The sequence below is a fragment of the Amia ocellicauda genome, chromosome 1 (genome assembly GCF_036373705.1).
Source record: "Amia ocellicauda isolate fAmiCal2 chromosome 1, fAmiCal2.hap1, whole genome shotgun sequence".
In the NCBI taxonomy this organism is placed as follows: Eukaryota; Metazoa; Chordata; class Actinopteri; order Amiiformes; family Amiidae; genus Amia; species Amia ocellicauda.
In genome coordinates, this window is record NC_089850.1 from 28,286,532 (window position 1) to 28,312,377 (window position 25,846).

Here is a 25,846-nt window from a genome sequence, read left to right on the forward strand (position 1 = left end):
GTCACTTTGAACAGATGGCTGTTCTTCTGAAAAGAATTGAAGCTACACAGACACATAAGCAGATTCAAACGGAAGGAAAATACAAATTTAAAGTTAAAACGCAGGACACACAGACCATGGACTGTCATTTAAGTGACTTTTGTCAACAGTGTTCACAGAACCTCAGAGATACAAACCGCTGAAAATAACTACAGGCCTCCATATGATCTTATCAACTGTTTACCACCTTATCAGCCAAAGACATGTGGGGGATAAGATGGACATTTACCCCCTTGTGATTGTTCAAGGACTATAACTTGCTGTAAATGACAGCTTTTGTTCAGTGTTGCATTAAAGCATTTTGTCAAGGTCATAGTAACTTAAACCAATACATTTCCAACCCATGGATATCTATTGCTGATTCAGCATCCCAGTACAGTTATTTTATATAGATAACACAGTCAATGCATCGGTCCCAGATCTGATGTGATCTGCAGTCTTTCTTTTCATTCTGCATTATATTGCATCTAGTTTTATGTTTGGCATCAGTGTGATTAATCAAGGTCCAGACTGAGTGAAATAAATGAATACAAGTTCTAAAGATCAGAAACCAGGAACTCAAATGGTTTACTATGGAGAGGGTGTGTTGCATTGAGCCAAGTGAAGCCAGCAGAAAGACCTCAGTGGAGAGGTTTTCTTAGTATATGCTTTCCTTTTCAAAAAGCAGAGGAACAAACAAATAAATGACTGAAAAGAAACCAAATAAAAAGACACCTAGACTGCAGTTCAGTTTAGCATAATCATATTGAACAGACTGTCAGACAAGGAACTGGAATCAGAGCCTACAGCATTAGCACATTTAATCATCTGAGCTTTAACGTTTTGGTCAGGTGTTATCTGTTTTTTCATATCCCATGTTGATTTTGAGAAATATTATTTTCTGAGCTGCAGTTCTGGATGACTTCAATATGCAGACGCAGCATCTCAGTCAACTTCAGTGTTATTGCAATTCGTCAGTTGTGGCAAAAACGTGTCTATAATCCATACAATCTCATCATCTTCCGGTAAACTGTTAACATACAACTGAAACAAAGGCTCAGAATTGTATGTATTTAAACACACAGACATATATACGCATAAATATATAAGTACATGTCATATCAACAGTATGTTTCTGAATTCACACACTGCTCTTAAGTAAGGAGATGGAAAAAAAGTCACTCTGCTACTTAAACCCCACATTTAATAAAGACAGTCAACAGGTATGAATGTTACTATTTGTGATGCCAAGCGATTCCATATTAATTAAGAAATCCTTGGGTGCAATGAAATTGGCCTTGGCAACGATCCCAAGTCTCTGCTTCATCACCAAGGACACGTTCTTGTGGCAGGAAAAGTCGAAACCAGCTATTTTTAACCCGGCTCCTCCCAGCACTCTATTTAAGCTGTGAGCTGCACTTCCTCTGATTTACGTAACAATTGTAACAGGGAAGAATGCTGATTGTTAGATATAAAATAGTGTTTCCTACAATCACATGGCTGGGATCAATCTAACAACCTCGGCCAATATGGCATTAGTATGGGTGATATCATCCTTAGTGACTCATGGATTTTCAATTAAATCTGCTTATTTTTTCATCTCATTCTATTGCTTCATTATCTTCCTCTTTTTCTCCTCCTCTTCTTCTTCACCAGTTAATGTTTGGAAATGGTTTGCTCTTAATGTGTCTGCGGTCGGGGGTGGGGGTGAAACAGCAGAGTGGATAGATTGTGTGTGTGTAGCTTCATAAAACTATAAATAAACTTAAATAATAGAGCAGGAAAATCGCCTGATAAGTATTATTGTTGTTTGTTCTAGAAGAACCACAGTGCCACTGTGTGCTTTTAGCTCACCAACGAACTGTGACAATGTTGATGTGTCAATTTTAACTGAATGATAGCCTGCTTTTGCTGTGTTATTTGACTGACAGTTAAGTGATGGGAGTATAGCATGACCTTTGCCCTGCACTTTTATGCCTGTATTTAAGGAGTGTGTGTGAATTAAGCACAGGACTTCCTAATGCTAGACCCTCCCGGTTACTGACAGTGCACTGTCCACAGTTTCTCATATTGAGGGAAGTATTTCTGGCGGTGTAGACAGAGGGCAGGGCTGCACTATTAGTGCCAAAACATGGCCCTTCCTGTGTTGCTGTGATTCACTGCTGTCCGCGGAAACTCAGACCACAATTCCTCATTTGGAAAAGTGAAAGCCTCACCTTCACTCTTGGCTTTGCAAGTGCAACAGGAAGGGAGAATTCACTGGGATTCTTACTATATTATTATACAGATACTGAGGGTGAAATAAATAAATAAAAACATTTGCACCATTTATTTAAGGCTAAACCAATACATTTAAACATACAAATATTAAGTATGGAGAAAACTTACACATCTATGTTATACCTTGCAAACCCATATATATATATATATATATATATATATATATATATATATATATATATATATATATATATTGCTTGACAATCAAATCCCACTGATCCCTCTGATTAAATCCATAACACCTGTGGCTGCTGCTGATGACGAGATCTATACAGAGAGAGATCAATATGGATATACCTCAAAGGTGCCTTCTTTTCTTGAAAACGATCAAAGGATTTGTCAGTTTCACTCTTTCTGGGAGATACATTTTCCCATGGCACAGTGATAGTCATTATAACAATATGGAATTAAATGAACATTTTATAAAATGATCACAGAAACATTTGAATAGTAGTAACAGTAGTCTTACAGGAGAATGTTAGTAAGTTACATATCTAGAGACACTTCCTTCTCGGTCTTCAGGGATTGCTTTTATTTACATAGTGGGTAGCGGGGGAAGTGTTATTTAATATTCCTAGCAATAAGAGACAACCATGCATCTGCAAATATCATTTGGACACCTTATTGAAGAATAAAGAAATCCAAACCATATTGCAAATCATGTTAAAATCCATTAGTCAGATGTATATCTTGCTGTCTGATATTGCTGTGCATATAGCAGAAAGGCATACGACGATATTTTATTAATTGCACAACATCTCTGAAACACAACGGGTGACTTAAGAAAATCTCAGATGAGCAGAACCAGTGGCAGATGAAGACTGTAATTAGGATAATCAACAACAAAAAAATAGATTATTTGAAAATGATGGAAGTAAGTTTCTTAAGAGTCATGAATATTGTTAGAGGCAGATGCACAGTATAGTTGGCTGTGTTTTACCCTTACACTGGGGAAACCTGTCAATTGATCTGTAAATTGTTTTCCAATTAGTGTGGTCATCAGCATGTGAGAAAGGCAGTGACAGTTAGAGCAGGTCTGTTTTTTGAAGCAACTTTCAGTCTGGGGGGTTAATATAATATTGCATTTAGTTTTTTTCACTTGAGTATGTTCCTTTATTTCTTGTTTACATACCCCATACAGGATATGAGCCTTAATCGTTTGTTTGTGAGTAAGCTCGGTGAAGCAGAAAGTCACGTACACTTAATGATCTTTCTATATTTAGTTAAACATACAAGCTTTAGCTCTTATTTGCACCAGTTTAACATGTTCTTTTCTCTTGGCCCGCAAGGCTGCTGAAGTGGCTTACTGTCCTTTTTAAGCAAAGCCCGTTATTTATAGGCAATACATTAGGAATAGTGGATGATTGTTTCAGTCTGAATATGATTTTTTGTAAACCAAGTGAATCTGGATTTCGAAGTGGTTGAAAAACAGTCCTGCAGGCAAAAAGCAGATCTGTAGTGGATATCTAGTTTACTTTGTGTTGTCACATACATTTACTTTCAAACATTAGAAGAATATCAGGAAAGGGACCTAATTAATCCATTAACTGGTCTAGAGCAAATCAATGGTTTTCCACACAAAAATCTTTATCTCCCATAATTTGATTTTGCTACAGCTGTTTAAAACCAATTGCACTTCATTGCACTCAGACAAGGAAGCCTCGCTGTCCTGATTTTGCAGCACCATTTTGTTGTCATGTTTTGCTATTACCTTAGTTGAGCTTTTCTTATTTTTTCTAAATTGTATTTGTTAGAGCACAATCTTGAACTTTACTAAGGCTTGCAACACATGTCAGTGTCATTGTCAAGCCAGCGAGTTCTTTAACTTTATTCTTCTCCATTTAATTGAGCAATACTTTATCATGACAGGCCCCAGACTCGAAAATATAATTGTTTTGGATTGTTGCAAGGTTGTTTGGATGTTCACTTGTAAAACTAAAACTTTTTCCAGTGAGTAGTACTTTTTTTAATCAATCCAAAAGAAGGTACAAGCAAGTTCCCAGAAATATTTAATGAATTCCTAATGTATTAAGTATTAAGTTGTTCTATTTATAAGGAATATTGGGGCGGGAAATAAATTAGTTATAAATGATTTTTTTTTCTTGCTGTGACCTTCTTAACATTTGCAATCTAATTAATTCTCTGCTGCACCTGAATCTTACACGCACAACATCTAGACACATAATGCAATTTAAGGTAAAGGCCTCAGATTGTGCCTGAGGCTGCTTTATACTGAGTGACAGACCTTGAGCAAGCAGTTTATTTGGAAGCTCAGCTAATTTCGCCATCACCTCTGGGTTGTTTCACATCACATTTCATATGCCACTCCATGCACTTGTGCCAGATTTTTTGTAGGCATAAGATGACACCATTAATGCATATTTAATTTGCTGCTTCATTAACTATTAGTATATCTCCAGTTTTGTCAAAAGAATAATGCTGCACTGAAAGAGTACAGCCAAGGAACAATACCTCATTCCAACAGATTGAACTCAATGTGTAAACCTATGCAAGATCTGTTTAATGACATTTCCAATGTAACCGTCTACTTTGGGTAAAGCTCATGAATGATAGACAGACACACATACATTTTATTTTAATTAACCCACTGCCCTGTATTGGCAAGAAATGCAACAGTGGAATTCGGTATTCGATATTGTCTCATTTCTGGATAAAGCCTTTCCGTCATTTGTTTGGTTCTGTGTTTGTGTATTTATCAGAATGTCTTCTACAGCTTCATTTTAATAATCCAAATATGCAATCTTATTTTGAAAATGTTGCTTATTCTGCCTCTGTTTGCAGTATTTATAACATTCCATGTAAGTGAACGCCCAAACTGAGCTTCATCGTCTAGGCGATGGCAGTGGCTTTCAGTGGGGTTTTGTCAAAGTAGACATTTACTGCATGGCAACTTGTCACTGCTTAGCACTACATTAACTCAGGAGCTAACAGTCCTCCCTGCTCTGGTCTCGTGTCTCTGGCAGGCTCTGCGGAGTGAGCTGAAGGAGAAGGCGCAGGTCGTGGTGAATACGCTGGACCAGGCCAGGATGTTCTTAGCTGACCAGCCCATCGAGGGTCCCGAGGAGCCCCGGAGAAACCTGGAGCCCAAAACAGGTAAGAGCTAACTTGCCCATTGCCCACTGTGGAAATGGTGTGAAACACTACTGTTTGATATCTGACACAATTAACTGAAATCATGGACCTGTTCCCCCTGAACCCCTTCTCTCTGGGGAATTCTGACCTCTGAAGGAGAGATCATGGGAAAGGTTTGAACCAGACAGAAGTAATATACCACATTGATTTTGTGCTCCATGCAGTGAAACAAGAATTGTTCATAACTTTTGTAAAAAATCTGTGTACAAAAGTCTCCAGTGTTTGTAGTGCTTTAACGTGAGTGTATTTATATATTTATTTAAATTACTTTTATTTTTACTTTTAGTTTGTGGCCAATTGGTAGAATAGGGGCTCAGGCCTATATTAAACTATATTGTTTTGTTTTAAACTCCTAGCTGTAAGCTTTTCATGTGAGCTCACAGGAGTCAGAGAGCCTTCCTCTGGGGACATTGTTAGAAATAACAAGCAAATGAGCAGTGGTGTAAGTCAGAGCAAAGCCTTTGCTGATGAATATGAATTTTGCCCCCTAATCTTGTATGAAGTCAACATAAGCATTGGGATGAGAGAAGCTGCCTAAATTCCTACCAGGCAGGACAGAAAGTTGGCTTCCACAGTCAGCAAAGAGAAGGCTTTAATCAATTTTCAATTAATTTATTCTAGGCAGCATCTGTGACTTGCATATTGGTGGAGGGTAGTAGCAAAAGTACCAGCCATAGGTCTGAAATCTACAGGAGATCCTTTATTTTCTCTTTAATTGTGATTCTTTAAAATGCTAATATCCACAGGGAACACTTAACTGGTTATTACCACTAGGTTGAGAACATTACAGAACAGAACATTAAATAAAACCCATATTATGACAGCTGGATAAGTAATGTTTTTCTTTAAGTAGAAAAAGTCTGCATATAAATGACTAAGGGTTTCTGTCACCTTACTTTGCCCCTGCATCCCCCAGTGTCACCTTATATATTTATTACAGCAAATACTTTTGAAAGTTCTGTGTGTTGAGGAAAGGTAAGAGAGATTTGTGGTTTTGGGGGTGGGGGGTTGTGTGGGTGAAATTCTTAGCCTTTTTCTGACATGTTCTGTTGAATGAGCTCTAATGATCTGAGGTTGTTGATGAAGCCGATAGCGTCGTCATTCACTTCCTTCACCCCTCCTCTGTGCCTGCTGATCCGTGCAGAATTCAACATGTCTGATATAATTGAGAGACATTAAATCAACTTTAGTCTTTTGCTGCTGCTCGTGGTGATGACTTCAGAGGTAGGGGCACGACTTCATTAGATAAAGCTCTCATTAGCTGTGGGCATAATACAGCAAGGTCAGGGAAGGCACAATAATTTCTGGAGACGGCTCAAGCCAGCGCAGACTCGTTTCAGGAGGTTCTGATTCTTGCGTAGAAGTAACAGATCACTCCGATCTCTCCCTGCAAACCGCACACCATTTGATTTTAATGCCGTCTTCCTTGCTTCACCTTTTCCTCTTTAATCAAGTCATTCAAAACTAATCAGCTGCTCCAGCTATTTGTCATGCAGGGTAGTGTCTGCAATACATCACCCTCTTAAGTGGCGTTTCCGACCATGGCACTCTTCATTTTTAAAGTGGAATCAGTATAGATGTCAGAATTAGTTATTTTACTTACTGTTTCATCTTACCAGCGATTTGTGCAAGGACAACAATTATTAGAAAGTATTTGTAAGTGCTTGGGCTGTCCCTGAGGACAACAGGTCCTGGAGCTAATGAGAGCCCTCAAACAGGAGTCCTTTCAGAGTGATTCAAATACATCTGACAGATGTTAGCAGCATTATAATAATATTTTTTATTACAGAGCGTTTTAAATAAAATTAAAGTACAATAAGTATGTATACCTTTATTCTTTTTAAATAATCACTTCTATTTGCATCACTGCATTACTCAAAGGACAGAAATGGGAGTATCAGTCTAGCTTGGCCTGGCAGACACAGACACAGACATATTCTCCTTCAGACACTGTGTGTTCGACTGGCCATCTGCCTGCTGCTTAACACTCGGCCGGCTGGACCATTTCCAACACTTCTGTCAGGTTAGCTGAGCTTTTCATTGTTACTCTGGATAGACTGAAAGGTAATTAAAGTGATAAGATTTCTTTGCCCAGGTTCTTGAGTCATTAACACACAGTAAGCACTGGAGTCCCCAGCCACCGCTGCCTATGTGCTTATTGAGCTGATTAGTAATTGCTCCATTACTTCTTCCACTAGTTGATTTGTAGAAAGCGCTTTGCTGAGAAGAGCAAAGGGCACTGGAGGTAAGGGGGTTGAAAAGCAGGAATTCAAGTGGTTTTCAGAGAGACTTATAGTTAACATGCTTTCTTTTGCAGCCATTGCAACTGACTGGCTTCCTTGCACCCAGCATACTGTCTTAGACTAAAAAGTGTTGAGCAGGGTTAAGCAAGTTATCAGTGGCCCAGCATCTGCTGTAGTCATGGGTTTTAGAACTGGCTTCATTAGACTTAATATCTAAATGACCAGTGACAGGAATGTGAGCAATCAGGCCCTGGATAATTCTTTGCTGAACTGATAACACTTGTGATCCATCATTCTTATGAGAGTGCTTATGCAGTATAAAGTCTAGCTTGGGGCTTTAGGTTTTTCATTGTTTCGCTGCTGGGTGTCTCTCAGGTAAAGATTGATTTAATTAGTGCTTAGAGTTTAAAGTGGTCAGGTCCAGTTTAAATAACACACCAGTCCCACTGCATTAAACACTACACAGGTTAAACTCGGGGAGTCAGCAGGCAAAAAAAAAGAATAAAATACCAAATTGGTTTAGATAAAGTACTTCATGAACTGTATAAATGGCACTGTCTACACTAGTTCATAACGGATCCAAGGGCTGTGCGATATGACGATAGAAAAACGTCTATCGTGTCAGATTATGCTCTATCGTTTATATCGTGGTGTCGCAAATCGCAATCTTTACGGCAGTATTTTTCGTCATTAGGACGCTTTGCGTTCTCCCCGGTTTTTCCACACGTGTCGGATGCGGCAAGAAATGAGCATCAGCAACACAGACGGACATGAGACCCGACACACAATAACACACAACCAAGAGATGCTTTAATGCACATGCGCACACGGTCCGCCCCGCTCTCATCGCCGCTCTGCAAGCACCCCGACAATAGCCATCGCTCCCCCCACCCCTGCTAATTTAGACTGATATCATTTGTATACAATTAAAGAATAATAAAGTTTGTTTGCATTGTAATACAGTGGAAAGCAATGCAAACATATGCAGAAAGTTGCAGTAGATGGTGAAGTGGTACAACAGTATTATTATTATTATTATTATTATTATTATTATTATTATTATTATTATTATTATTATAACTATTTTGTATTAACACATGCTGTACCGGTAAGCAGAATCGAGACGCGACAGTCACAGGAGAAATGTCTGTCCAGCAGATGTTAATGCGCCGCTATAGACCCGGCTGTGCTCAATCTGCCTGAATCTGGACCTTTACTGCGCATGTGTTGCGTGATCACTATTACTGGTGTTATTGTGGTTATGCGACAGTAAATCATACTGTGTATTTCTGTACATATTTATCCCATAACAACATAACACAGGTAATAGTAAACAATAATCACACAACACTTGCGCTGTAATGTGTTGCATTCTGCATATATTTACCATGACAGCCTGCATGTAGTATTTGTTAGTTTCGCATATTTAATGATTAACAAAATACTTGTAGTTTTAATGTCTTTGGTTTTATTTTGTTGCTTGATTGGATAAAAACAAGACATATCGAGATGTGTTTTAGGAGACCACCTAAAATCTGCACTGCTGTCCAGTAGGTAAATGTAGGTCAGGCAGCATGCACGGCCAAGTTTTTAGCCAGTGAAGGACCTATTGTCATGCACAGTAGGATTGTAGTCCTGCATGCTTGCTTGCAATCGAGGCATAGTGCACTTATTCACCCCGTGTGCTGAGTTTACTTGATCTTGTACTGTATTGTGCTCTGCCGTGTAGCTTATTTCGTTCTATTGTATGATTTAATCACACAACAATTTGTAACTGTTGCACTGTGTAACATTTTCCTCCTCAAATGACCTTTCCCTTAGACTGAGACTAATTTGAGCCAAATAAGTAAATAAAACATACATTTTCTCAGTTAATGACTGACTGCACTGCATGGGCAGATATTGAAGAGAGGGTGGTCAAGAGTGGAATCAGGTTACAGATACCCTGCAAACATAACCAATTACAGAGACCAGAGCCTGTTGCACCTAATCAGCAGGTGCATCCGAATGTGGAGCACGCCAGTGTAATCCACAGCTAATTTACAACATGCATACAAATTTAAGGGTTACAGAAAAGCCCTCAAATCCCTCTGCTGTTCCCTTGCAGAGCTCACCCCTGAGGAGAAGGCCCAGCGAGTGGCCAAGGCCATCCGCAAACAGTCCGTGGAGGTGCAGGAGAAATGGGAGAGGCTCAATGCTCATGCGGGCGGCTGGCAGCAGCAGGTGGACAAGGCGCTGGAGAAGCTGCAGGACCTGCAAGGTGCCATGGACCAGCTGGATGAGCACCTGGCCCAGGCCGAGAGCACCAAGGCAGACTGGCAGCCAGTGGGCGACCTCCTCATCGACTCCCTGCAAGATCACATCGACAAAACCACGGTAATTAGGGGATAGTGCTCTTCAGCTGTAATTTCATTCCTGGTGTCATGCATGTGAACAATAAACAGGCCTCTATATATATATATATATATATATATATACACACACACACACACACGCACACAGTACTGTGCAAAAGTTTTAGGAAGGTGTGGAAAAATGCTGTAAAGTAAGAATGCTTTCAAAAATATACATGTTAATAGATTATATGTATCAATTAACTAAATGCAAAGTGAGTGAACAGAAGAAAAATGTAAATCAAATCCATATTTGCTGTGACCACCCTTTACCTTCAAAACAGCATCAATTCTTCTAGGTACACTTGCACAAAGTCAGGGATTTTGTAGGCATATAGTCAGGTGTATGATTAAACAATTATACCAAACAGGTGCTAATGATCATCAATTCAATATGTAGGTTGAAACACAATCATTAACTGAAACAGAAACAGCTGCGTAGGAGGAATAAAACTGGGTGAGGAACAGCCAAACTCAGCTAACAAGGTGAGGTTGCTGAAGACAGTTTACTGTCAAAAGTCAGACACCATGGCAAGACTGAGCACAGCAACAAGACACAAGGTAGTTATACTGCATCAACAAGTCTCTCCCAGGCACACATTTCAAGGCAGACAGGGGTTTCCAGATGTGCTGTCCAAGCTCTTTTGAAGAAGCACAAAGAAACGGGCAACACTGAGGACCGTAGACACAGTGGTCGGCCAAGGAAACTGACTGCAGCAGATGAAGGACACATCATGCTTACTTCCCTTCACAATCGGAAGATGTCCAGCAGTGCCATCAGCTCAGAATTGGCAGAAAACAATGGGACCCTGTTACACCCATGTACTCTCTGGAGAAGTCTGGTCAGAAGTGGCCTTCATGGAAGACTTGCGGCCAAAAAGCCGTACCTCCAACATGGCAACAAGGCCAATCTCAGCTCGTTACCTGTATAAAAGACACCTGTCCACAGAAGCAATCAATCAATCAGATTCCAAACTCTCCACCATGGCCAAGACCAAAGAGCTGTCCAAGGATGTCAGGGACAAGATTGTAGACCTACACAAGGCTGGAATGGGCTACAAGACCATCACCAAGCAGCTTGGTGAGAAGGTGACAACAGTTGGTGCGATTATTCGCAAATGGAAGAAACACAAAATAACTGTCAGTCTCCCTCGGTCTGGGGCTCCATGCAAGATCTCACCTCGTGGAGTTTCAATGATCATGAGAACGGTGAGGAATCAGCCCAGAACTACACGGGAGGATCTTGTTAATGATCTCAAGGCAGCTGGGACCATAGTCGCCAAGAAAACAATTGGTAACACACTACGCCGTGAAGGACTGAAATCCTGCAGCGCCCGCAAGGTCCCCCTGCTCAAGAAAGCACATGTACAGGCCCGTCTGAAGTTTGCCATCGAACATCTGAATGATTCAGAGGAGAACTGGGTGAAAGTGTTGTGGTCAGAAGAGACCAAAATCGAGCTCTTTGGCATCAACTCAACTCGCCGTGTTTGGAGGAGGAGGAATGACCCCAAGAACACCATCCCCACCGTCAAACATGGAGGTGGAAACATTATGCTTTGGGGGTGTTTTTCTGCTAAGGGGACAGGACAACTGCACCGCATCAAAGGGACGATGGACGGGGCCATGTACCGTCAAATCTTTTGTGAGAACCTCCTTCGTGGATGGGTATTCCAGCATGACAATGACCCAAAACACACAGCCAAGGCAACAAAGGAGTGGCTCAAGAAGAAGCACATTAAGGTCCTGGAGTGGTCTAGCCAGTCTCCAGACCTTAATCCCATAGAAAATCTGTGGAGGGAGCTGAAGGTTCGAGTTGCCAAATGTCAGCCTCGAAACCTTAATGACTTGGAGAGGATCTGCAAAGAGGAGTGGGACAAAATCCCTCCTGAGATGTGTGCAAACCTGGTGGCCAACTACAAGAAACGTCTGACCTCTGTGATTGCCAACAAGGGTTTTGCCACCAAGTACTAAGTCGAAGGGGTCAAATACTTATTTCCCTCATTAACATGCAAATCAATGTATAACTTTTTTTTAATGCGTTTTTCTGGATTTTTTTGCTGTTATTCTTTCTCTCACTGTTAAAATACACCTACCATTAAAAGTATAGACTGATCATTTCTTTGTCAGTGGGCAAACGTACAAAATCAGCAGGGGATCAAATACTTTTTTCCCTCACTGTATATTTTTTATTATTTTTTGTATAATGTTATTGGATACTATATGTATGTTTGTATAATATTTCACATTTGTGTAAATTAGTTGATAGTAGATAGTAGAATAAACTTTCTAACACTTCTTGTGGGTGCGTTTTCTTCTCTAGGCATTCAGGGAGGAAATTGTGCCAATGAAACCAGAAGTCCGGCTGGTGAATGACCTTTCCAGTCAGCTGTCACCCCTTGATGTTCATCTGTCTTCAGGCGCCTCCCGACAGCTGGATGATTTAAACATGCGCTGGAAGCTTTTACAGGTAAAGCTGTTAATCCCCACATCTGAAATAATCATCTCCCACTGTTTGTATAATACATCTCACATCTGCAACAACATATAAGTTTTGGGAACTTTTCTTTATGAATTATACTGAGCTGTTTATTTTTAATATATTTCACACCCTCCTTTATGATGACCTTCGGAGGCCTCCCTTCTGCTGGGTAGACCTTCACTGATGATAAAGCAGTTGAAAGCGAGAGCACAGATTTGAGTAGCAGTGCATGAAATTTAAAGTCAACAACAAAGACATTATAGGAGGTGAAGCAGAAAAGTGACATCCCCCATATCAGATGATAGTGGTAGGTACACTAGGCGAAGGAAACTCCTAAATCCTCAAAATTAGTTTTGAAGGTAAATCCCCAGAAGAGGTTTCCAGTGAAGAGTAGTCAACACAAAGAAGATATGGAGTCATCTGCATTAAGTAGGCCAAACAGCACTGAGAACCATCACAGTACAATCTAGTTCAAGATTCTGGTGGCTATCCTCTGAAAAGAAGGAATTACAAATAATCCGAATATGAAAGCCTTAAATGCTAATGTTTGCTTTATTTCTTCAAATAATGTCATGCACTAGAGCATGTAAAAAAATTCCTTCTGCTGCTTAGAAATGTCAGTCCCATCTGGAGCTCCAAATTAAGGTCACAGTAAAACCTGCATGAGCTCAAGTTTTCACTTCTTTGTCCTTCTCCTGTCTTATGGTGGGGTGTGATTGCTCTGGTCCTGTGGAGCACCCTGGGGTAGGATTATTGACTGTCAAATCGATCACACTTTGTTGGAGGACAGGGATAATTAAGCTGGTTTCCAAAGCAATGCCTCCAGGGTTTATTTATTTGGACTTAAGAGTTTTGGCAACAGGCAAATGCATCCATGACCTCTTCCAACTCCAATACTGAACTCTATCAATGTATTCATGAGCTACTTTTTTCCTCCCTCTTTTCTGTTCTGGTTTGCAAAAATGGCTATGCGATGTTAAAACACATTTACAATATGATAGCAGGGCACTAGCGATAAGTGCTTGCTGTCAACTCAGGACAGTGACAAAGGCAAAATGTTTAGAGCAAGTGGGTGGCTGGATTTCTTGAAGCCATTTAACACTGGCGTAGTTTAAAAAAAAATTATAATCAAAAAACACCATGTCTGGACAGGGCTGTTATTGACAGAGCTGTCAACATACCATGTTGCTAGATGACAAGAGACTTGGCTGCACTTACTAACCCATTCTTTATTAGGATTCAGGAGTTTCTATAGTTTCAGATCTCTTTATCGCTGCTCTATGAAGGATTTTAATTTATACCTTATTGAATAATTTTTTAAAGATGGTCGTTAAGTAAATCAAACTTTGAGGGCTGAGGTGTATGTGAAAAGTCATATCTCACATTATCCCCAGCATTTTGTTTTTAGAAGATGACAAATGGTGAACTGGTGTCTTCCTCTGTGTCCTGGTCCGTCAGAAACCCCAGTGTGATGACAATTCTCACAAACAACAACGACAGCAACCATATTTTATTGCCTTTTCCAGTCTGTTAGCCTTACTGTGCTGTATTGATTCACATTTAAGGGGAAGAAAGACAAGGTTATATTGTTCCAAGTTCAGATCTATCCTTTTGCCCCTTTTAATGCACTCGGCGCCTATGGAGTGCAGCAAGGCAATTGTCTTTTTAGTCGGTAATGGGGGATGCTTTATGCTGACTTTTACATGTTTAACAGAATCAATACTACAAGGCTCTGTCTCCTTGTTATCAGGTATTCAGTTATATTCTCTGTATCGGATTATCTGTAGCTCTCTGAGTTCCTTCCCACAGGAATATGAAAGTGTTTGTGTGTCTCCCTGATGTTCAGGTGGCTGTGGAGGATCGCCTGAAGCAGCTGCAGGAGGCACATCGGGACTTCGGGCCCTCGTCCCAGCATTTCCTCTCGAGTAAGGAGTGGCACTATCCATTTGTGTTTTTCAACAAAGAATCTATATGTTGTTCAGGCATATTTTAGTTTATACACCATAACCAAGTACAGTGTTCTGACCATTGAACTATTTAGTAAGTACTTATGTTATTTTTACTTCCTCAAAACATTTCAAAACGTAAAGGGTACAGGTCAGTTAAGCCAGCAAGCTGCTGTCGATATTTTGTCTCCTCCTGATTAATTGATGCAGAAACTCTTTTTATTGCATCATGCTTCTATGTGTGTTAAATCTTACTCCATAGATCCTTCTTTCACATTTTATCTTAACTTTCTATGTACTGATGTTTTCTGTTTTTCACAATTACAGGTAACATAACAATCCAAACAACATTCTGTACATTTCTATAATTTCTCTGAGTAATTTCCGTCTAGGCCAGTTGGGAAGTCTACAATACATGTTTGATGTCTATTATTACTCTGCTACACAGTGCACAAACTGATCATCTTGACCCCTGACTCCATATTTACTTTTACAAAGCGTTCAAGTGAAGTTCAACTGCAGCTCTTTCAAAGAGAAAATTCACGTTTTTAGCTGGTTGAGTTTTCAACCACATTGCTTTTGATTTTTCTTTCATTTTTGAGAAATAGCTCAGTTAGTCAGTCAGTCAATCAAGCTGTACATTTATTTTCTTTCCAGCACTTTTTTGTGCAAAGGTCATGCCTTAAACATGCAGTTATACTTTGATTTTCTTGGATCTTGGATTGTGCTGTATTTTACTTTGTTCTTCTCTGGAATATCATACATATTTGATAACATTCATTGTTTACAACCTTGATTACAGATACTTGTTATGGACAAAGCTGTGTTTCAGGATGCTTTGTTGTATGTTGACAGTGAAATTAAGGTGCCATGTGTTAAAAATAAGATTAATTTAAAACCACATTTTACTTTGTTCTTTGTTGTTTAGCTGGCTCTACTTTTCTTCAAGGTTATTGCAGACAAGGCAGACTAATATGGCTTTTTTTTATTTGCAGCTTCAGTGCAGCTTCCATGGCAGAGAGCTGTATCCCATAACAAGGTTCCTTACTACATCAAGTATGTTTTTTTGTCCTTATTGATTTGCATATGGAAATGTCAAGAAAAACACTTTCCCTAAAGAAGCTTGGCTTCTTCATTGTGTTCAAGCCAGATATTAAATTCACCACAGGGAAAAAATAAAAAAATACTGAGATGGCAGAAAAGGCTAGGATTCTGGATTTCCTGATCTCATGGAGGATATTGTTTTCTGTATCATTGTGTATTACCACTATACAATAATATTCAGCTAAAAGGTTTTGGTTTTCTTTTCTCACCTTTTAGTAGACCTAGCAATTTTGTAATCAAGGTGGCAGCTGCTTTGAATGCATGCATGAAAGAGAACACATGGTACTCTGAACACCTAAAATGCGTTTTCCCCAGAAGCACATTTTAAAAGAATCTGAAGTTAAAAGGAAATCTGCAACAAAGGCTACATTTTGAGGGCAAATAGCTTGATGCAATCGCAAGAGGCCACTTCAGTAGGCTGTGATCCCTCAGTGCTTCAATTCTCACTAATGCTACCACCATATGGCTATATATTATTTTTGCATTATGCAACTTGGTGCCCCCAATAAGAAATACAAGTTAAAAAGCACAAAGAAAGGAACCCAAATTGTACAGGTGCCTGCTAAGTAGAAGCTTACTGACATTTCTTAGCCTTAAAAAAGAAGTTCCCTCTTTTTAGCAACGAACAAGTGGAAATCCACAGAGGAACATCTCTAATCAGAGGTCACTTACTTTATTATAAAATTAGGATTGTATATGGATCATACTTGACACATTCATTTGGCTCTAATCCCTGACCTCCAGAGCATACAAAAGGATTTAAATTAAATGACGCCCTTGCTTCTGTGCAGCAATGCGGTTGTGAGGAAATGTTTCAGGAAGACTCATTTATTTAGCATGAAATTGCTGAGGTCTCAGTCAGTGAAACATTACTGTCACTTCAATACAATGTGTGGAATTTGAACACTTTTGTTCCAATCATTTTACAGTATTGTCCTTTAAACTGAACTTATCGTGCAGTGGTTCATACAATAATAAAGCCTTGACAATTTGGGGATGGAGAAATTTTTACCTAGGAGAATTAATTACGACGTTCTTCAATAACAAGTTTTCTGTCAGTGTCAAGTTTTGAACACAGTTTAATTGCTTTTCATCTTTTTGACATGGGCTTAAATTTAGCTTGTTTTAATAAGGTGTCTGAAATCCACTTTTTCTGTTTCCATTTCTGTCCTAATCTTTCAAAAACTAATGTAGTCACTTTATGGAGCCTGGACACATTATATATTCATCAGTGTGTCGAGTCTGTGCCCCTGTTCCCTGTTGTGATCTGAAAATCACAATTCCACTGTTCATCGTATGTGTGTGACACAAAATCTTAAATAATGCCTGAGGGGAACAACGATGCATGTGAATACAGTGAGGGGAAAAAAGTATTTGATCCCCTGCTGATTTTGTACGTTTGCCCACTGACAAAGAAATGATCAGTCTATAATTTTAATGGTAGGTGTATTTTAACAGTGAGAGACAGAATAACAACAAAAAAATCCAGAAAAACGCATTTCAAAAAAGTTATAAATTGATATGCATGTTAATGAGGGAAATAAGTATTTGACCCCTTCGACTTAGTACTTGGTGGCAAAACCCTTGTTGGCAATCACAGAGGTCAGACGTTTCTTGTAGTTGGCCACCAGGTTTGCACACATCTCAGGAGGGATTTTGTCCCACTCCTCTTTGCAGATCCTCTCCAAGTCATTAAGGTTTTGAGGCTGACGTTTGGCAACTCGAACCTTCAGCTCCCTCCACAGATTTTCTATGGGATTAAGGTGTGGAGACTGGCTAGGCCACTCCAGGACCTTAATGTGCTTCTTCTTGAGCCACTCCTTTGTTGCCTTGGCTGTGTGTTTTGGGTCATTGTCATGCTGGAATACCCATCCACGACCCATTTTCAATGCCCTGGCTGAGGGAAGGAGGTTTTCACCCAAGATTTGACGGTACATGGCCCCGTCCATCGTCCCTTTGATGTGGTGCAGTTGTCCTGTCCCCTTAGCAGAAAAACACCCCCAAAGCATAATGTTTCCACCTCCATGTTTGACGGTGGGGATGGTGTTCTTGGGGTCATTCCTCCTCCTCCAAACACGGTGAGTTGAGTTGATGCCAAAGAGCTCGATTTTGGACTCTTCTGACCACAACACTTTCACCCAGTTCTCCTCTGAATCATTCAGATGTTCGATGGCAAACTTCAGACGGGCCTGTACATGTGTTTTCTTGAGCAGGGGGACTTGCGGGCACTGCAGGATTTCAGTCCTTCACGGCGTAGTGTGTTACCAATTGTTTTCTTGGTGACTATGGTCCCAGCTGCCTTGAGATCATTAACAAGATCCTCCCGTGTAGTTCTGGGCTGATTCCTCACCGTTCTCATGATCATTGAAACTCCACGAGGTGAGATCTTGCATGGAGCCCCAGACCGAGGGAGACTGACAGTTATTTTGCGTTTCTTCCATTTGCGAATAATCGCACCAACTGTTGTCACCTTCTCACCAAGCTGCTTGGCGATGGTCTTGTAGCCCATTCCAGCCTTGTGTAGGTCTACAATCTTGTCCCTGACATCCTTGGACAGCTCTTTGGTCTTGGCCATGGTGGAGAGTTTGGAATCTGATTGATTGATTGCTTCTGTGGACAGGTGTCTTTTATATAGGTAACGAGCTGAGATTAGGAGCACTCCCTTTAAGAGAGTGCTCCTAATCTCAGCTCGTTACCTGTATAAAAGACACCTGGGAGCCAGAAATCTTGCTGATTGATGGGGGATCAAATACTTATTTCCCTCATTAACATGCAAATCAATTTATAACTTTTTTGAAATGCGTTTTTCTGGATTTTTTTGTTGTTATTCTGTCTCACTGTTAAAATACACCTACCATTAAAATTATAGACTGATCATTTCTTTGTCAGTGGGCAAATGTACAAAATCAGCAGGGGATCAAATACTTTTTTCCCTCACTGTATATACACACACCTAAAGGATTATTAGGAACACCTGTTCAATTTCTCATTAATGCAATTATCTAACCAACCAATCACATGGCAGTTGCTTCAATGCATTTAGGGGTGTGGTCCTGGTCAAGACAATCTCCTGAACTCCAAACTGAATGTCTGAATGGGAAAGAAAGGTGATTTAAGCAATTTTGAGCGTGGCATGGTTGTTGGTGCCAGACGGGCCGGTCTGAGTATTTCACAATCTGCTCAGTTACTGGGATTTTCACGCACAACCATTTCTAGGGTTTACAAAGAATGGTGTGAAAAGGGAAAAAGATCCAGTATGCGGCAGTCCTGTGGGCGAACATGCCTTGTTGATGCTAGAGGTCAGAGGAGAATGGGCCGACTGTTTCAAGCTGATAGAAGAGCAACTTTGACTGAAATAACCACTCGTTACAACCGAGGTATGCAGCAAAGCATTTGTGAAGCCACAACACATTCAACCTTGAGGCGGATGGGCTACAACAGCAGAAGACCCCACCGGGTACTACTCATCTCCACTACAAATAGGAAAAAGAGGCTACAATTTGCACAAGCTCACCAAAATTGAACAGTTGAAGACTGGAAAAATGTTGCCTGGTCTGATGAGTCTCGATTTCTGTTGAGACATTCAGATGGTAGAGTCAGAATTTGGCGTAAACACAATGAGAACATGGATCCATCATGCCTTGTTACCACTGTGCAGGCTGGTGGTGGTGGTGTAATGGTGTGGGGGATGTTTTCTTGGCACACTTTAGGCCCCTTAGTGCCAATTGGGCATCGTTAAATGCCACGGCCTACCTGAGCATTGTTTCTGACCATGTCCATCCCTTTATGACCACCATGTACCCATCCTCTGATGGCTACTTCCAGCAGGATAATGCAGCATGTCACAAAGGTCGAATCATTTCAAATTGGTTTCTTGAACATGACAATGAGTTCACTGTACTAAACTGGCCCCCACAGTCACCAGATCTCAACCCAATAGAGCATCTTTGGGATGTGGTGGAACGGGAGCTTCGTGCCCTGGATGTGCATCCCACAAATCTCCATCAACTGCAAGATGCTATCCTATCAATATGGGCCAACATTTCTAAAGAATGCTTTCAGCACCTTGTTGAATCAATGCCACGTAGAATTAAGGCAGTTCTGAAGGCGAAAGGGGGTCAAACACAGTATTAGTATGGTGTTCCTAATAATCCTTTAGGTGAGTGTACAATACCAGGGTTTTGTGTATTGAATAGTGGTAAGCTCCCTGTCTAGACAAGTAGTACACAGATAACTTACAAAAAGTTACTTATTGTTTCTCTGTTCGTTCGCTTGGTTGGTTTACATAAGGTTATGTCCAAGGAATATGCAATGATATCATACTGTGCCATATATCATTGCCTGTTTCTTGAACATGGCATTATCCCCTTATTTAAAACGAACATCCTGTATTTTCCAGGAAATGTTGACATTCATATTTTTCAAACCCTTCAAAAGCCAGGGTTCATTTTTATTTATTTATTTATTTATTTATTTATTATTTTTTATACCAGTTTAGGACTAATCAATCAACCCAACTTCTCTACCAACTCTGAAATAATCAGAGGTCAGATCTTTTCTTAGTGCCACTTGAAATAGACTTGTGTCTATCATTTAAGGACCTTCTGAGTCACCTAAGAAGTTTTTGATAGGTGAATAGGGGCCTCTCAATTTTTTTTTTTTTTTTTTTTTTTTTTTTTGTTGATGTTGAAAAACTGGCTTCAGCAGTACATCAACAGGAAGCTTTTACATATCATCCATCCTTTCCCAGCAGTAAACCGGTGCAGACAGTCATGCCTCTGAGATGCTTACCCTGTGCACCCTTCACATCTTCAGTGTGATTCCCTTTTGTTTTGCCGTGTCCGCTTACATGTTTCTTCTCAAATGGCCCACTGATGTCACTTTTGTCCTCGCATTATTATGTCTAATGGGTGTTCCCTATAGGTATTCATAAAAGAAAGATTGCTTCTGTTCTTCCGTTCTGAGAGTGGTACAAGGCAGCTGCTTATTGAGGGCTGTTTTGGTTTCGCTGTGCTAGTTAGAGGCAGCAGTGGAGCACTTTCACAGATGTTTTCTTCTTTGAAGCGTTTTCAAGTTTGTTGGACTGTCATTTGAAAAGTGTCTTTGGATACAGCCCAGAATGTACCCTACAAGCTGTTAAATCAAAGCTATCACAGGGGGGAAAGATTGACGAAATGACAGGGTAGGTTTTTTTTTTTTTAATGCTCTTGCAGGGACTTATACTAGTCTTCCGATTATTTAGTACCTTACTAAAACAGTACCTTAGTATGTACTGATTAATCGGAATGGCAAATGAGATCATTCGCAAAGTGTAACTAATTGAAGTCGAACGTATTGAAATTGAAGCCGAACATATATTTTCATATAGTCGAACAATTGCAATGTTTTTAACAGTGACATTTTTGCCATACAGTTTTTTGTTCATAAAATGGAAAGACAATACATTCAAGAATGCCTTCATAATGCAAAAAGTAATACTAATACCTGTCTGTAGAGATTAAGAAGGATCAGATTCTATCAAGTTTCAATATTTGCTTCAAGAAGACAAGATCTGGGAGAACCAATCTTAATTTAAGGAAGTGGAATTCCTTATATTATTATAATGATATAATATTGTTTTCTTTTTCATTGCAGTTCTGTGGTTTATATGTGCAGAGGAATACATGGCAATGTTTAGCTCTGGTGGAGACTCATTTTTTAAAATAGCTTTATACTGTCTCTGCATCAGAGAGGTCCTTTCAGTTCATGGTTGGCTAACACATTATTTTGATTGGCAGGCTGGAAAGAAGTATAGTACATAGATTAGTACTGAGTACATGCAAGATAAATACAAAAGCAAATGGGTATCTTTTTTTAATGGTATGCATGATTTACTTGATTTTGTCATTTTAAAACCATATATTCCGTATGTTAAAATTATACATGTGAATTTCAGTAAGGTACTTCTCAGCTAAGCTATGACATAATTACAATTATTGAACTTTTAAATTGAAATTACTAATTCTGCTCATAGCCAAATTCTGGTAAATGTTAATTTGATGTTTTATTTTAATTTTGGGAGAAAACATTGAGATGAATCATATGACTCACTTTTTTATATTAATAATAATAAAAAATGCAACTTAAGAAACAACATAAATAACATTTCATATTTTATTTGAATGCAATCTTGTAGAATACTAGGAGTAACTTAGTGAAGTATGTTGTGTTTTTAATCGAGTGAGACCAAAGGCAAATTTCCACCTTGTGTGGACAATAAAGTTGTATTGTATTGTAAAGTATTGTAAAGTATATTGCACTATGTATATGTCTTTTGTTTAGGTTTGTTTTCTGTGTGTGATAAAATTAGTATTTTGTTTAATTTACTATTGGAAGTCTGTTAATTTAACATTTGTATAATAGAGAGACAGCAGTATAGCAGGTCAGACTGTCTGTTACAGAAACCCTGCCTTTATATGCTGTTATGACACCGGGCAGAAAAAAGGTTTGGCAGCTTTGACGCGAAATGAAACAACTTTGAAATAATATAGTAATGTATTGTAATGGTTCTATTGTTGCAGCCATCAGACCCAGACGACCTGCTGGGATCACCCGAAGATGACAGAGCTGTTCCAGTCTATGGGTATGGAGAAACTTAACTGTTTGACAACATGGCTTTGGGATGGTTATCTTTCTCATGTAAATAAGGTACAAGAGAAAAGTTGGATTTGCTCTCCTATCCTGCTTTGTGTCAGATTTAAATGAGCTACAGAAGAACAAGTTGCCAGAACCGCAATGAAACTCTGCTTCTACTTACCTAAAGTCAATGACTTCAAACAGGCCTATGGTCTCTGGAAAGACCAATATTAGTTAGTGTGGTGGAAAAAAGTTTTGGAGTCAGGAGTTCTAATCAGAATTTGATTACATGCACAGGAGGAACAGCGCAACACAGAACTGAAAGGATTTTAGGCCAGCATGACACTGTTCCCCAAAAGTTTTAAGGTAGAACAAAGCTTTTATACCCCCTCTGGGACATACCCACAAGGGGCTATAACATATTATAATCAGTGTCTGAATGGTAATTTCTAATAACTATCAGTGATTTCATTGGCATCCTAAACTAAGCCTTCCCATCTCATCAATATTATAATCAATACTCATTAATAATAATCATTAACCTCTGAATTGCCAGTTCCGTTGGAAGGTAATTTGCAGATAATACGTTGCAAGAAATGAATGTGAGCAGCTGATAACCAAGTTAGGAGTAACAGCACACCAAGGACAAAGGCAGGATAGGATGTTAATATTTTTCCCCCACAGAAATATTAAGAAAGGTTTGGAAATCCTTAAAGGCAAATTAAAGGTAAATATTATTTATGCATTTTTATACAGAGTCTGAAGATATGAGCTCCTCTTAAACTCTTCTGTTCCACAGCTTACTGATATTCCAGGCACAGAGTTGCTTGTCATTTACAGTAATATGTTCTCATGTGCCCAGTACCATGAGTCATGTTAATGCTTGCAGTTAACCACCAACCTGAGAAGTAAACTTTACATTAATTGCACATTTAAATAGCAATTAGAATACAAAAAAAATGCACTTAACAACAATATGATACAAGGAAAAAACATCAACTAAATGTTATGAGTCTTGTATATTAATAATGAAAGCAGAAATACTGACATGAATATTTTTTTCCCTCCAGTTATTTTACAGGCTTTGACACCACAAAAAAGCTCTCATTATCCCCCCAACCTTGTACCACCTGACAAGCCATTTTACTTGAAAGCACTTGCCCTGCATGGTACAAAATAACCTTATGGCGGTCTGTGTGAATGGGTTATTGCTGGAAGATTGTTGCGGGCAATTTTCCCGCAAGGGTCCTAGTCTAATTGCCGGCAATTTTCCAGCAACGTGTCTGTGTGAATGGAACAGGAAAATGTTTGCCGGCAAATTCAGCATCAAGTCCTTGCGTGTCGACGCAGTACGTCAGCTAACTTCTGTAACCAATCAGAATACGGGTGCATTTTTGAGACCACAACCCGACAAGTTTAAGCCACCTCTGACCAAGAACTTGTGACCATAACAAGAAACGGACCGGGTTGTTAGAAATGGCGGAGGTTGAAAATAATATAGTCGCAGCAATTTGTGCTTTTATATCCTTGTATCACCAAGGAATGGCATCCAATCTCTTGTAATCCCATAATGGCAAAGGGTTACACTGGAATGACTTTGTAATTTTGAGGTAAAATTTACATACTATTATTCTACACTTCTTTCTTTTTCAGTTGACAATAATCGTTAGCTTAAGTAAAGGTGTTATATATAGTTTACGTCTAGATAATATTTCCAGGTGACTATCATTTTTGCCACACGTGTAGGTATAGCTGAAATTTTGATTTCTGTAGAGAACTGTGCAATGGTTGAAATTGCACAGATGTATTTTGTAACCTTTGCTGCAAAAGTCTTGTTATTTAATTTGTCTGGTTTTTAACCTTTTCAAAAGCTACATTGTGACCCTCATTATGATAAGAAACGCATGCCTCACACCACAGGCTGAACTTCTCAGCAATCAAAAGCTCGGTTCAGAGCAAAACAAAGCTACCCCACTTTTCTTCTCAGGGTTAACAAGCATTGACATAAGGCATTGGCATTATGGCCTTACCAGATGGGCCTAATGAGGAGGCCTTTTTTTTTGTCTTTCTTTTTTCATGTGAATGAACTTTTATTGCCAGATGGCCACTGTAACTCAGGAACACTGCTGAAAAATGAATACGTAAAATTAAATGGACAAGTGTGTTCTGATCCCTCTGAAGCCGTGTCAGACTAATAGGTCACTGTATGTAATGCCAAGCGCAATGATAAGAAAAACACATAATAAATAATGAAAGGCTGCCTTTCTGTCTCGTCTTGCTCTTTACGTGCCTGGGTCTGACACTACCTGGCAAGTCAATCTTCGTGTAATGAAATGCCTTTCACGTTAAAATTTAGATTTACACGCAGAGAACCATTTACACACTCTGTAAAATGTACAGGCATTTCTTTAAAGGTTGTAAAGTAGGTAATAAATCAGAGGGGGAAAAATAATGTAATTAGGTGAATTTTAATTATCACATTATATAAAACAATTTATTATTTTTTAAGACTTTCATCTACTTTAATTACTTTTAAAGCAAATCTATATTTTAATGTTCTGTGTTTGCAGCAATGGTCAGTGCGGATGTTTATATGTTTTGTCAGTATAGTTCCATTGCTCTGCTATGTGAAAATGTCAAAAATCATGGGGAAATAACCAAAGTGAGGTTCGCTCCAATACACCTTCTCTCCTCTCAGGGGTCTGTTTGTGTTCAGGGTAAAATAAAATCTAATACCTGAACATGTTGGGAAATACCTGAAAACTATCATAGTTAATGTTATTCCTAAATCCATACACACAGGATTTCTGTTCTTACAAAATAAAGCCCTGTGCTGTACAGCATTTCCTAGTAGATAAACATTATTAAATCTGTCTCTGTTGGTTCACAGTTTCAATAGGTAAATCCTTTTCTATATCTGTCAGCCATTGGAAAGAAAAAGTTGCAGGGAATACACAATTTGAAATAAAGATAGATTAAGACAGAATGTGCTTCCCTAGTATATAATAACACAGTCTGTGTCTTGGTCTCTGTTTCAACGTTTACAGTCTCCATCTCTGTCATGGTCTCCAGGTTATCATCTTGACTACATCTCTGCCACCCAGTAACCTGCGGGTGTTTTACCTAAAGGATCTTACTCAAGCTGATGGAAGTCGCATTAAATGTTATATTGTCTTTCCCCAATAATACAAGTGTAATTGGTTACCATCTAATGCATAACCTTACTATTCAACCTATCAGGATTTAACTGGACTGTTCGGCAGTCACTGTATATTTGGAGTACTAATGTTAGTTACCTGTCAATTTGGATCCCACCTATATTTTCATACTTAAATGATCTAAAGCCAGTTGCAGTTTTAATGATTAGTACCAATTCAATATCTCTAGAAAGACTAAATGAGCATTGAAATTATATTTTTTACAATGTCTTTTATAGAAGCAAATCTTTTATTGGCCAAACTAATAATACTATATGAGCATGATTGCTTTTAAATATTAAAATATATATATATATAAAAAAATCAACTGTGATATTTTACAATGGGATGGCATTTTCTAACAAACAAAGTCTCAGGTAGTGAAAATAGGAAATGCAGATTGTTTTTTAAAGATTGC

At 39.1% G+C, this 25,846-nt stretch overlaps 1 protein-coding gene across 7 annotated transcripts in view; it reads left to right on the forward strand.

Annotated features, from left to right (window-relative positions):
* The window catches only part of utrn (utrophin), a 218,384-nt gene that overhangs the window by 149,015 nt on the left and 43,523 nt on the right, over nucleotides 1–25,846 (forward strand). For all 7 annotated transcript variants that reach the window (XM_066700727.1, XM_066700779.1, XM_066700771.1 and 4 more), the window contains 6 exons: nucleotides 5,283–5,412; nucleotides 9,802–10,070; nucleotides 12,408–12,554; nucleotides 14,413–14,491; nucleotides 15,508–15,568; nucleotides 22,177–22,238. In XM_066700727.1, the coding sequence (XP_066556824.1) occupies nucleotides 5,283–5,412; nucleotides 9,802–10,070; nucleotides 12,408–12,554; nucleotides 14,413–14,491; nucleotides 15,508–15,568; nucleotides 22,177–22,238 (748 nt within the window). The remainder of the gene's footprint in view (nucleotides 1–5,282; nucleotides 5,413–9,801; nucleotides 10,071–12,407; nucleotides 12,555–14,412; nucleotides 14,492–15,507; nucleotides 15,569–22,176; nucleotides 22,239–25,846) is intronic.